Source organism: Heterocephalus glaber, unplaced genomic scaffold (assembly GCF_053883595.1).
Source record: "Heterocephalus glaber isolate CG9 unplaced genomic scaffold, H.glaber_assembly_v1.0 deba00001532, whole genome shotgun sequence".
Classification (NCBI taxonomy): Eukaryota; Metazoa; Chordata; class Mammalia; order Rodentia; family Bathyergidae; genus Heterocephalus; species Heterocephalus glaber.
The window spans coordinates 14,424,633-14,438,310 of record NW_028258330.1 but is presented as its reverse complement, the minus strand read 5'-3'; the positions used below and the strand labels follow the sequence as shown (position 1 = coordinate 14,438,310).

At 40.2% G+C, this 13,678-nt stretch overlaps 1 protein-coding gene across 7 annotated transcripts in view; it reads left to right on the top strand.

The window, feature by feature from the left end:
- Plcb1 (phospholipase C beta 1) overlaps window positions 1-13,678 on the top strand; it is a 794,669-nt gene that overhangs the window by 626,489 nt on the left and 154,502 nt on the right. For 4 of the 7 annotated variants that reach the window (XM_004840809.3, XM_004840811.4, XM_087189085.1 and 1 more), the window contains 5 exons: window positions 2,295-2,379; window positions 3,768-3,960; window positions 8,614-8,681; window positions 10,892-10,988; window positions 13,345-13,429. In XM_004840809.3, the coding sequence (XP_004840866.1) occupies window positions 2,295-2,379; window positions 3,768-3,960; window positions 8,614-8,681; window positions 10,892-10,988; window positions 13,345-13,429 (528 nt within the window). The remainder of the gene's footprint in view (window positions 1-2,294; window positions 2,380-3,767; window positions 3,961-8,613; window positions 8,682-10,891; window positions 10,989-13,344; window positions 13,430-13,678) is intronic. The other 3 variants (XM_004840810.3, XM_004840812.4, XM_087189087.1) reach the window with 1 other exon arrangement.

The window sequence follows — 13,678 nt, the reverse complement described above, 5'->3', positions numbered from 1 at the left end:
TCAGTGGCTCAGGTGTTTCAATACTGGTGTTGAGTTAGAATCATAGCTCCAGCACCATCCTTCTGAAGGCAAAGTACACCTGCTTAGGGACACCTGAAACATCTCCCTGATGTCACTCTGCTGGTAAGAATCTGGTTCCCCAGGTAATCTTGGAAGCAGGGCACTGGGCTAAAGCTCCTCCCCTTCCTTCTTGGTCACTGATCAGAGAGAACACGGGGCTTCCAAGTTCCAACTCTCAAAAATAAATGCAATCTGCTTCAGCACCTGTTGGCCTATGTTAACCTGTCACAGTGGCTTCCAGGCTGAAAGGTGCCACAAAACAAGAACAAGGCTGGTGAAGACACAGATTCCTGAGCTCCCTTCCCCAGACACTGACACCAGAGATACATTTCTAGCAAGCTTGGGGTGGCATTGCTGCTGCCAGACACTTGGTGTGGTGGAGCTCTGTGATGTTTGATAGGCTCTTCTGAGAAAGTGAAACGGAGGCTCTGGGCGTTTTCGTTTTCTTTTTCTTTTTTTTAAATTTCTTTTATTGGTCCATTTTAGGTATCCAATTCACGTACATTTATCATTGGGTACTTGTACCTGTACATGATGTATCTTAATTCTTATTTTTTCCCCATTCCCTGTGCGCCCTTCACCCCCTCCACCCTTCCCTATTTATATAAACATCATTTCCATTTTTTTTTTCTTTTCTCATAGTTTTTCCTTTCTCTGGGCATTTTCTTTAGTGCAGGTTGGAAAGTGTGGGCCCAGAACAAATGGACTTGTTCTCAGCTGCAGCCAGAGCATGGACTGACCTGGCAAAGCCCTTGTGTGTGACAACCAGCATCATCCCTGTGGTCCCTGCCAAATCAGCCTGTTCCCTGCCTGCTCCAAAGCTCTCATTGACACAATTTCCTGTAACAAAGGCATGGCGAGAAGGTGTTAGGAACTTACGGGGAGTGTCACAAGTCCTTAGAATCTCCCCTGAGCCTGTACCTGCAGTTCTAAGTGTTGGAGGATGATGTGTAAACCCCAGAGAACTCCCCTGCCCCCTAAAATATCTGCTTTGTTAAAAAAAAAAAGAATGAAAGGGATATAATGAAAATTGCTCCCTGTATGCCACCGCAGCATATTGTCATCTGAATCCCCAGTTGTGCCCTTGGTGGGGGTTGGTCCATGATCCAGGCTTATCATTCTTGGAAGGAGAAAATAAGGATCTCATTTTATAATTGCTTTGAATTGTGGTGAGGCAGACTTTTCATCACCACTCCTTATTCATAACACAGCCCCGCTGCTGCTATGATGCATTATCACTGCAGCAGGGAGATTCAACCTAGGTGAATTGAATTTGACAGCCTGTGGCTCAAACTCAGCTTATATGCAACCCAACAGAATTTGATACCTTATAATGATATCTACCGTTCCACAGAAAGAGAAAAAATGTTTATTGCCTTTCAATGTATTGAGGAAAGCAGGAATACTGAGAGAATGTGGATGTCGCCCTTTCTCAGCGTGTCTGTAAGTGCTGGAGGCAGGATCTGTCTAGTTCAGTCAGCAGAAGTCACCTTCTGACAGTGGGGTCATCTTAAAAGTGCCCGCTCCTGTAGTGTTTCAAAGGCATTTGTATCCATTACTTCCTTTCACCTTCTCAGCACCGCCCCCCCTTCCCAGGAACAGTTATAATTGTCCTTGTTTCATAGATCCAGAACCCTTCAAAGCCTGGAGTTTAGCTCAGCGAACCCTGCAACTCCAGCCTGTTCCCAGCAGCTCGGGCTCCTGCTGGTGGCACTCGAAGGATACCTCCCTTCCCACTTCCTGTTATGCACAGAACAGTTAGACTCTGCCTCCACGGCATCTGCTGCTTTGGCTTCTCTTCTGAGACCCCTGCACAAGTCCACTCTGCCTTTTCCTCTTTGCACATGAGATTCTCCCCCTGTGAGTGCCTTTGCATTTGACTTAGAATCAGGGAATGAAACAGGAGGAAGGAAGTCTAACTCTGGGAATTTCAGGAATTCAGTGACAGGTAAATGACCTGCTGTCCCCTCTTCCTCTGTCTGTGTCTATGCAGGTCAGTGTTAAAAATAGCCTCCCCCAGCCAATTCCTCAGTGTGCACCGGCTGTCACTGTCCACCTGTGTGTTATTGAAATTCACCTCCATTGGCAAAGGAATTTGGAATGATAAAAATGGGTCCTGAATGGTGGGATTTAAGTAATTACCTCTGTCTGCAACTGATAACATGAAGTCACCATGTTTGAGCTCTGTGAATAACCCTCCCTGCTTGCTTTCTTTCCTTCTTTTTCTGCCTTAGCCCAAAGCAGCAAGCCAAGATGGCAGAGTATTGCCGGTTGATCTTTGGTGATGCCCTTCTCATGGAGCCACTGGAAAAATACCCAGTAAGCAGGTTTGATGTCTGACCTGGAAGGAAGGCACATATTACTTATGACTGGAGAGACTTTCCTTTTTTATCAATTATATCGGTACATTTTAGGTATACAATATAATGACATTCATCACTGGAAATTTGCCCCTTTCCATATTCCATCTTGGTTCTTATTTTTTCCCCATTCCCCTGCCTTCCCTTCAACCCCTCCACCCCTCCCTATCTACAAAGACCTTTTTATTCCCCTCCCATGTTTTATTGCTTAGCAAGATTAACTCAGTTGAACCAGGACTCTTTGACTAAGAGGATACCAGTAGTGGCCCCCAGTGGGGGTGGAAGATACCACCTTGTTCCCATCCCCTTCCCTGTCTTCTCCCTGCCTTGCTGTCTGGTCTGACTCTGTCAAGGGTACAGATTTCCTAGCAACCAGAGGCAGCCCAAAGAGTCAGAGGACAGACCTCTGCTTCCCTCCCAGGGGAGCCTCCTCAGTGCACAGTAGAACACTTCAGGTGGCTCAAGCATTTCTGAGCCCCTCTCTACTGGTTGCTGCCCCTTTTCTTGCATGCACTTTTGAGGCAGAACTCAGGCTTCTACTGCTATGATCCAATCCTTGTTTGGGGCAAAGAAAGCAACAGAAATATCCTAACATAGCCTCTTCCTTCTTGGACCCTTTTCACAGTCCCCTCACATCCTTAAGTGAGTAAATACCAGTCCCCAGATTCCTTGCAAAGAGCAGAGGACAAGCTATGGGAGTGCAGTAGACTTCCTAAAAATAACCCCTCCTGTGGCTTATAGGAGTGCTCTCTGATACAGTATCTAATAACTTTCTCATGGGAAATTGATTTTCCCATTAGATGTGCAAGCATGAAACAGGAGAAGGCTTGCAAGTGTGGTAGCCTGAATGTCAGGGCCAGAAGGATATCTGAAGCCAAGGAGATGTGCAGCCAGATTACCTACTAAGCTGCATCTGAACAATTGTTTCCACTGGCTGGCTAGAGAGGTCCTGGCTGATTTGACTCATTCTTCTTACCAGATCCCTGGCTTCCCTGCTTAGAAAATTCAGACCAAGGCCTTCTTACCTGTCCTCCATCAAGATGGCTGGATTTACATGGTCCTGTGGAAAACTCATGGAACTTATGTAGATCTTATGATTTTGTTATCAAAAAATAAATGTATATGAATTAAAATATGTCTTTGATGTGAAAAAGAAAGAACTCAGAACCAGCCACCCCTCCACCCAGCAGAGGCAGAACACACTTAGCATAGATCACTGAGCTATGATGGTGCTGAAGGTAGTGGAGAATAATCCACATGCTCCTCTTTTCCAGTGCTTATTGGGGGTTTTGCAGAGGTCTGTAAGGAAGGGGCAGATTGTGAAACACTGTGCTTTTCTTTTGTTAGCTGGAATCTGGAGTCCCTCTTCCAAGCCCTATGGATTTAATGTATAAAATTTTGGTGAAAAACAAGAAGAAATCACACAAGTCATCAGAAGGAAGTGGCAAAAAGAAGCTCTCTGAACAAGCTTCCAACACATACAGCGACTCCTCCAGCATGTTCGAGCCCTCATCCCCAGGAGCCGGTGAGGGGCTGGGAGGTGCCTGTCACTGTCACGCGTGGCTTAGAAAATGCTCATCTGAAATTAGCTTTAGAGGGACATTTAACATTTCTGCTTCAGCGCTGATTTAAACTGCATTGGCTTCTGATTGCTGCTACAAACTCAGTGTTTAAAAGTACACAGATGTTGTACTCTCTAGTTCTATAAATTCCGAGGCCCACGGGGACCTTAAGGGCTCCACACAGGTGTCCGCAGGACTGTGTTCCTTTGTGGAAGCTCCAAGGAAATTTCCTTTCCTTGCTTTTCCGGCTTCCATCAGCACCCATACCCTTTGGGTCCCGGCACCATTCCCCAGCTTCAGAGCAGCAGTGCTGCGTGTCCCTGAGGTAGAGTCTCCTCTTACCGCTCCGGGAACGGCCCTCTGCTTTGAGAGACCTGAGTCCTTACATCAGATCGCCTGCTCATCCAGATCATAAGGTCTTCAACTTAACCTCTCTTGCAAAGTCCTTTTTGTTTTTCACAGGACATGAACATCCTTGGGAGGGCATTATTCTGGCTTCTACATTGGCCACATAATCTTTGGGATGACCGTGTAATTTTAAGCTTCTTTTTTTTCTTTTTTCTTTTGGTACTGGGGATCGAACTCGGGTTCTTGCGCTTGTGCAGCAGGTGTTGAAACCACTGAGCCTAAATCCCTGGCCCTATTTTAAGCTTTTTCATGGGAAACATTAACAATAGGACCGAGGACAGGATATTCACGAGGGGCATTCTCATTGATGAGTTGCGGAAGGGTTCTGGGTGTCAATATTTCATGTTTTACAGAACCTTTTAAAAATCATGAAATGGCAAAATTACTTGAATTATATATCAAAGCCATAGATGATGCTTATTATCTTTCTTTGTCCTTTTAAACTTAGGTTGAAATAAATATTTTATGGTAGATGAAAAAAGAATTCAAAGTGGTCCCTCATTTCCCTAGGATTATTTGTCATTTAGTCTGCTTTATTTTCCAAGTTCAGTCAGAACCTTAACAATCTGAAGGTGTATTAAAAGATCCGATTAAGTAGAGGAAACTTCAATCTTGATGACAGGAAGTTTTCAATTAAAAGTTTAACTTTGAACTGGGGATGGTGATGAACACCTGTATCCCTAGCAATCTGGACAGTTGAAGGAGAAGGATCCCAGGTTTGAGCCCAGCGTGGACAACTGGGCAACTTAGCAAGACCCTGTCTCGAAATAAAAAATTAAAAATTGGACTGGGCATGTAGCTTGGGGCAAAAGCCCTGGGTTCAATCCCCAGTACTCAAAAAAATGAATGAATAAATAAAAGGAGAGAAAAAAGTTTAACTTGGGGGACTAGGGGGATGTGTAGCTCCATGGTAGAACACTTGCCCAACAGCACAAGGCCTTGTAGTTTGTCCTCAAGATGAACTACCACAGAAGTTTAACATTGGAATAATCCTTTTGGGAAAGTGTTTGGTGTATCTACAAAAGCTCAACATAGGCCCTACATGCTCCAGAAATTCCATGCCTAGGTAAACACCCAGTAGGGTTAAGAATGTGTACAGTAGACCCTTGACTTACAAACTCCATCATTTCCTGAGAGCTGGTTGTAACTAAGTCAGTGCAGCAGAGATCTGGATGCTTACCTGGGTACATGCTATAGATAACAAGAGGCCAATGAATTTTCCATTAACCTAATTAACCAAAGTTGTTTGTATGTCAGGCCGGTCTTAACTTGAGGGTCCACTGTATTTACATTTACCAAGAGATGTGTACACAAATTGCTAAAAGCAGCACTATTAAAAATGGTCAAATATTAGAGACCAAGCAAATATTCAACAAATTAATTGTAGTATATTCACACCAAGTAGTACTGTAAGACAAACACAAAAAAGCATGTACTTTATGATTCCATTCATATAAAGTACAAAAGCAGACAAAGCTAATCTGTGCTGTTAGAAGCCAGGGTAAAAGTTACCCTTGGAAAGGAAGTAACAAGAAGGGACCCTAGAGGCTTTCTGGAAGCAGAGTTATATTTTGTTTCTTTGTTTCTTAATGTAGCTACTGGTTACTTAGACATCTGGTAAAAATTCACTTATATATGATCCATATAGTATTTTCTTCATTCCTATCATATATCAATTAAAAGATTTTAAAACAATTTTAAAATGAGAAATAAAAACTCTAAAGCAATCAGAAAAATAATAATTGACCAAGACTCTGACTTGTTTTGCCTTCTATTTTTTTTTTTTTTTCTTTTGGTACTGGGGATCAAACTCAGGACATTGAGCTTGTGAGGCAGGCAGCAGCACCACTGAGCTAAATCCCCAGCCCTTGTCTTCTATTTCTGTGTCCCAATTGTCATTTGTTTTTATTGTTTAAATCAACATCTTTATCAACAAATATTATATCATTCTTTGAGAGGGTTCTGTTTTGTAGCTCTTCAATGTGTATTTCAAACATTATTACACAATTCTGATTCGTTCTTCAAAAACGACTTTCAGTCTCAGTGAGGATGTTCTTTCTGAAGTTTTGAAATGATTATCATTAATAGCCACCCACTCTCCTAACAAGCCCCTGTACCCTGAAAGCTACTCGTCAAACCCTCTTCCCTTGAATGTGGGTGCTTGTTTTTTCTACCATCTGCCTTTCCTACTACCAGTTCTCTCCCTCTCATTAAATGGATGCATAATACAAATAATTTTTACAGGCAGTGAACATTATTGCTTAATACAGAGAAAGAGCAGCAATCTGTTAGTAGTTCGGTAGATTTCCTAAGCTAGCCTGTAGTCTGTTGTGCAATCATTATTTCAATGGAAATTTTTAGACATTTTAATATGTAGGTAGGCCCCTGAATAATAAGTACTGCTAATTTACCAGTTGCTTGGTAGATGTTTGCAGTATTAGGAACTCAAGTAACTTGAAAAACACGAAATGGATGTTATTTCAAAGCTAATTCACTTATCATGGCCTGTATGGGCCATATGCTTTTCCAAGATTCTGCCCATAGCTAGCACACTTGTCTTAAAGAACTAGGGGAAGATTTGTTAAAAATTTTTTAATAGTTCAACAAGATTCCTTCCAGGTCCCTCCAAATTTATGAGGTTCCCTCATAAATATATAGTTACTATGAATTACTTTTAAAAATTTAAAATGTGTCAAGAAAAAACTAGATTCTTCTTTTTGTAAGTAAAGGGAGACAAATTCTTTCTTTCCCACATAAACCAAACAGTGACCTGCTGAGTATTTGGAAGGACTACTATATTGCTGTGTCTGATGAAACATTTTGTAGAAGGCTCTGCTAAACGTTTTTTCAGATTATTTCATTAAAAAGATCCCCTTTCTGATTAAAGAAACAGTAAGAGTGAGAACTTCAGGCAAAATTTTGATTATAAAAAGTACTTAAGTGACAACCTCCTGAAAGTACATGTTGGTAATAAAATGAAGTACGTTTTCTTTTCAAAACAAAATCGATTCACCCTATTGATGTAATACTGGCACCATGAAGTGATTTTATGAGATCTTCTTGAATAACTCATAAATAATAGCCCTTGTTGGTCCCCAAAAATCTATTTCCTCTAAAGATATTTCATGATTGCCTTACTGCTATCATTCAGTAAATGACTGAATGTCATCAGCCAAATGAAAGTATTTATACGCTTCTTGGAAGGCATTGCTGCGGGTGCCTTGACATTTCTATGGATTGAATGGGGACATTTAACTTCAGAAGGCTGAGGCGAGGGCAGGTACTTGGCAAGACCGCCTGTCTCGTTATCCAGCCAATACTGCCATCTAGTGGCTTGATAGTGCTAATACAGTAGTTAAATCAATTTAGAATTATACTTTTATTTTTGACTTGCAAATATTTTTACATGCTTGGGTCAGACTAAAGAACAGAGTGCTGTTGTGAATATTTTGCCTAGAAATCTGTGCATTAAATCCTCTGGGGGAGAAAACAATCTGTTGAAATGATTGTGTACTGACTAATATGAAGCCAGATTAGGTCCGAGTGAGTTAGATTTTTTAAGCGTAATGATTTCAAAGTGTTCACGCATTTATCTTGCCCTTTTAAATAGACTGTTCCATTTTCTAAAATATATGCCTTGTTTAGATGATCAGACATGTGTAGATGGGTTTGTAGGCAAACCTTTAGATGTGGTGTGTACTTTCCAGTTTTGTGATCATTTTTGCTGCCATTGCCCCAGAGCTCCTGCCCTAGTTCATGACTTCTTTGATTTCTGAGAGGTCCTTTAGGCCCTTGGAAAAGGTCACACAAGGTCACTGAGCTATGAAGTGGCCCGGCATTGCATCAGAGTCAGGACTTAGGAGACAAGAAAAGAAAAAAGGATGCTTGATCTGTATTAGCATCATAGGATACATATGCCACAGAAAATACAATATGTGATGCCATAAGCTCAAAAACATCCGGAGAAAGATTGTTAAGACAATTTTTAGAGAACTTGGACATTTTAAATGATACTTATTCATAAATAAAATTTAGAAAAAATCTATATTCAAAATGTCAATTTAGTTCTCTACAGCTTATAAAATTTAGGTCTCTGAAAAACACTAAAAAAAAAAAATCCAGTTGCTAAGAAACTCTCTAGTCAATTTTTGGCTATATGTCTTGTTGCAAGTGCCTTGGGCTTACACGTGTTAATGTCATGAACTGTGATTTAAATTTGGCAGGCGAAGCTGATACGGAGAGTGACGATGATGAAGATGATGACGACTGTAAAAAGTCTTCCATGGATGAGGTGGGTATCCGCGTCCCAGCGACTGATTGGTTTATCATTAGCCCCGAGGACACATCCCACGGTCTCGTTCTGCCATCTAGCGTCCATGAGAGTAAATGCATGGCGAACAACTGCCAACTTCAGTTTTTGAAGCAATTGTCAGATGAAGCACAGACCAGAGAAGAATATGGAATTCAGAGAAATGTTCAGAGATAGCAATGACACTGATCCCATTGTTGTAATTTGGGAGGCATGAAAGATACCTACTGAAACAATCTCAGCCATCCCAAGTAACATCATCAGGTTAGAAGTATTAATTACACAGAATTTTAGAGTCAATCAGAGGCAGGTCAATGAGAATTTGAGAACTTTAATTCAGCAGAAGTCCTGGTTTTGAAAAATGCACTGGTCTGATTTCAAATACATTAGCAACTGTCCGTCTCTATACTGGTAGCTTTCTGGTTTAAAAGTAAGTAATAGCAAGCTGCTCCTACTGAGTGTTCTTTATTTTATATTTCCTCTAATGTGATCTAATTTTTTTTACTTTATCATATTCCCATAGTAAATTTCAACTTAACAACCAAGAGGAAAACTATGGTCTGGAGGTGTAGTTCAGTGGGGATTATGTGTGTAGCACATGCAAGGCCCTGGGTTCAGACCCCAGCACTTCAAAGCAATAAAAATAAAGAGCAAAGAGAATGTCCATAAAGTATAGTTTATGGTAGCTCTAATTTCTGATAATAAGCTTCAGGTGGATGACTCTCATATCTGCATCTTTAGCCAGAAGGAAAACTGTCACAATGTTCTTAAATTGCATTTGCAAGAGAACGATTTTAACTTTGTATTTGCTTTGATCAGCCACACTGAATCATTGTATTAAAACTGTCCTACTAATTGAACAGTTGAACTTAAGAAGGAATATTTTCCAATTGACATTAAACCTAAATATTGCTGCCAGAGTTTCAAAAAAGGGGGAAAACACAAGTCTCCATGGTTTTTCTCTTCTAAAAATGGGAGAAAATATTAGATCATTCTACAGAGCCTGTCTTGTGCCAATACTCCAGTATTGGTTTTCTTCATTGCTGAATGCTGTATCAAAGTACTATGTAACAACTAATAATAGCTAAAGAAAGATGAGATTTTACTATGTTTCAGATGCTGTTTTGAGCTCCTTCACATGAATTATCCCATTTAATAATCACAAAAACTATAAACTTTAAAGACTGATTTTACCCTAATTTTACAGATCAGTAAATGAAGCACAGAGCAGTTAAGTAACTTGTTCAAGATTGCACAGCTTCTAACTAGTGGGCTTGGGATTTAAGACCATATGACCTGGCTCTAGAAGCTACAGAATTAACCCTATACCCTGCTATGCTCCTTGGGTTACAAGCACAAAGGGAACTAGGAAAGGGGTGGGGGTCAGGAAGAAAAGCAGTTGTTCACCCACCCCAACCATTGCCACAAGGCAACCTATTTTTTTACCATTAGCAAGTTCAAGTTTATCCAGTTGTCACCTACATGATAATTTTCTTACCATTCAGCATTTGACTTACCCCTCTTAGACATCAGTTGTGGCTTCTCTCCTATCAGATGTCAGTGCTTCTCAAACTGAACTCGTGTTCTCCTCACCATAGTACAGTGTAGGTTCTGACTCCAGGCTTCAGAGGGCGCTGACTTCCTGCAGCCCCCTGGGCAGGGATGCTGACCACGGACCAAACCCCACTGAGGGCCTCCATTCACCTCTCACCCCTCACCTTGGTCAGATGAGGTCCCTAAGCTGAAAATCTCAAATTGGAAATGCTCCAGAATCAAAACCCTCCACCCCTTGAAGCTTTGTTTCTTGCACAGAATTATGTAAAGTATTGTATAACAGTTACCTTCAGCCCATGTGTATAAGGAAGATATGGAACAAATGAATTTCCTGTTTAAACTTGAGTCCCACCCCCAAAATAGCTCATTATATGTAAGCAAGTATTCTGAAATCTGAAAAAACCCTGAAATATGAATTACTTCCGGTCCCAAGCTCTGAATTAGGGATCCTTAGCCTGTATTGCCTCCTCTTTCTCTTGTAATGAATTTCTCGGGGCAATAATCCTTTTCAGAAGAGGAGGGATGGTTTTCTGCTGGTTTGAATCTTATGACCATTTTCTTGGGAAAATAACCCTTGATAATGTCATGCTGACTCTGGAAAATTTTCTTAAGTTTTAAATTTGTATTTCTTCATCCAGGGAACTGCTGGGAGTGAGGCTATGGCCACAGAAGAGATGTCTAATCTGGTGAATTATATTCAGCCGGTCAAGTTTGAATCATTTGAAATTTCAAAAAGTAAGTTTTCCCTGGAGAAAAATGTATAGTGTAGTATTAAAGTGAATATATTTTAAATACATAGTGTTTAGTTTGAAGAACAACTCCCTTAAAAGAACTCTTCTGTCTTGAACAACTTCATGGGTGGAATATCTTAACATCTATCTATCTATCTATCTATCTATCTATCTATCTATCTATCTAAAACCTTGAGACAGTATTCCATGATATTCTCATCCAATATTCACTTATGGCTACAGGCCATATGTGGTTATCTGAAAGATATTTGACCACCATACAATACACTGAGAGTTTTAAATTTGATTTTGGTTTCTGACAACATGAGGGACCAATCAATTATATAAAAGACAGTGTTAAAATAAACTATCCATTCCCCAGAAGGGAAGCAGGAGAGAGTTTGGTAACTCAAAATAGAACCAGTTCACCCAGATTCCATTTGTCCAGCACATTTTGTGTGATTAGCAAAATAGGTAATTACCTTCGTGTGTTCTCTCTTCATCTACTTACACATCAGTAGTGAATTTCTTCTACATAGAGCAGAGAGTCCTTTCATAGAAGTGCCCCTTCTACTTGCATGAAGTATATATAAGATGCTATCAGGTTAAGAGAATAAGAGCATCCTTAGGACTTACTAGCTGCTTATAAAGTTGTGCTCTTAAAACTGAAATATTGCTTAACTGCAGCAGCCTCTGGTAAAGATGGCTTTGTAGCTATGTCAAAATCCAAGCCTCCATTGAATTCCCTCCCAAAATATGTGAAACTCGGAGGATAGTGGGGCAGTGGGGATTATAGGAAGGAGGGTGTGATTAGAGTATATTATATGCAGATAGAAATCTGCCAAAATGAAAGCCATTAGTCTATGTAACTTATATGCACTAATAAAACTGTGGAAAAAAATCCAAGCCTCTGTATTACATGTTTATATTTATATAATTTTACTCAAAGACTCCTTAGTGGTATAATGATGTCTAAATATCTGGACAAAGACCCTAACCTCCAGTACACCTTATATATAAAGATTTCAACATTTCTTGTTGTCATGATCACTGATGTTTACTGCCCCTGAGTTATTCAGTTTGGAATATCCTAAAGTAGCTACTTTTCTATTACTGTAACTTTTTGGCTGCAAGATGAGTTTTCCTAGCTCATTAGTGAAAATCTCCTAAAACCCAATTACAATGGGCTCAACCAGACTTAGACACAAGTACTTCACTCCTTGTAATTCATGTCAAATTATCACTTTATGATACAGAATACCATTATGAAACCCTCCTCATTTTGACTTAACTTTAATGAATAGCCATGCTTAAAAGAATTATTCCTGTGAACATAGATTTATGAAGGACTAAAATAAGAGAAGCCAGTGTTTCTGTGAGAGTAAACTGGAGAAGATGAGGAGATGGATAAAGGAGGAATCTGGGGTGATGAAGAAAAGAATGAGTTTTAATTTTGGAAGAGGGAGGCAAATAGGGAAAAACTGTCAAAGGTTACCAGTTATAAACACTTAAGAGCCGCCTCCCCACTCTGAGTGACACTTCCCTGTGCATAACCAGCAATTTTGAGGTGGGAAGATGGTAGAGAAAATGTTTGACTCTCAGTCTTTCTGGCCTGTGGTAACTTTGTTTTGTTCCTCTTACTCTAATTGCGAGCTTGGATTTCACTTTGGGAAATGTTTTGCTAACACTCTTGTGTTCAAGAATATTGAGGTCTGCAGCACATTCAACTGTTTGACCTTTGTTGTCTAATACACAAAGGATGGCACCAGACTGGAGAATTCCCATGCATCCTTCTGCTTTGAAATGCCATGATTCTTATGTGACATTAGTTATTAGAAGGTTAAGAGAAGGTGACGGTGTGGATGTGAATAAGACAGCTAGTGTTAGCACAAATGTTTCCATCATAGCTTTGGGTAATCTCCCACAATTGCCCCAATAATTTAGTCTAGCTGGATTGAGATCAGATGTTCCCACAGATACCCCATTCTGTTGACAAAACCATTTCAATTGCCACACCATACTCATCTAAATTTCATTCATTACTCTAAATCACATAACCAATGAGTATAGCTCTCCCATGCAGTGCATACAAGGAGTGACAATATCAAGACTCAGCTCTTGTTACAGGTTAATATGTCAGTGAAACAAAACTCAACATGGAAGTTATTTGAGAATTAATTGTCCTCAACCTCACTGAACATTTCCTTACTTCTTTTATGTTGTAATTTATAACGTTGAATTGTATTTCTTACCTTCCTTTTTCCTTGACCTAACTGAACATTTCCTTACTCCTTTTATGTTACAATTTATAACACTGAATTGTATTTTTTAACCTTCCTTTTTGTTGTTGTTGAACTCAGAAAGAAATAAAAGTTTTGAAATGTCTTCCTTTGTGGAAACCAAAGGACTTGAACAACTTACCAAGTCTCCTGTGGAATTTGTAGAGTATCCTTGATTTGACGGGCAACTGCTGTGTTAACACTACTGAAGTCTGGTGAGCAAGATGCATAAAATAGCTTAAGTCTCTACCTTGGGAGTGACAGAATTGTGCTGAGAGGCACATCCAGGGCTGTGGAAAGAAGACCTGGCCTTAGGGGTCAGGAGGCCTGATGACAAGGGCACCTCACACCAGCAAGCTCTGTAGCCCTTGGCTGTTTGCTTAGTCCTGATTTTCCTCATCTGTAAACAGAGATA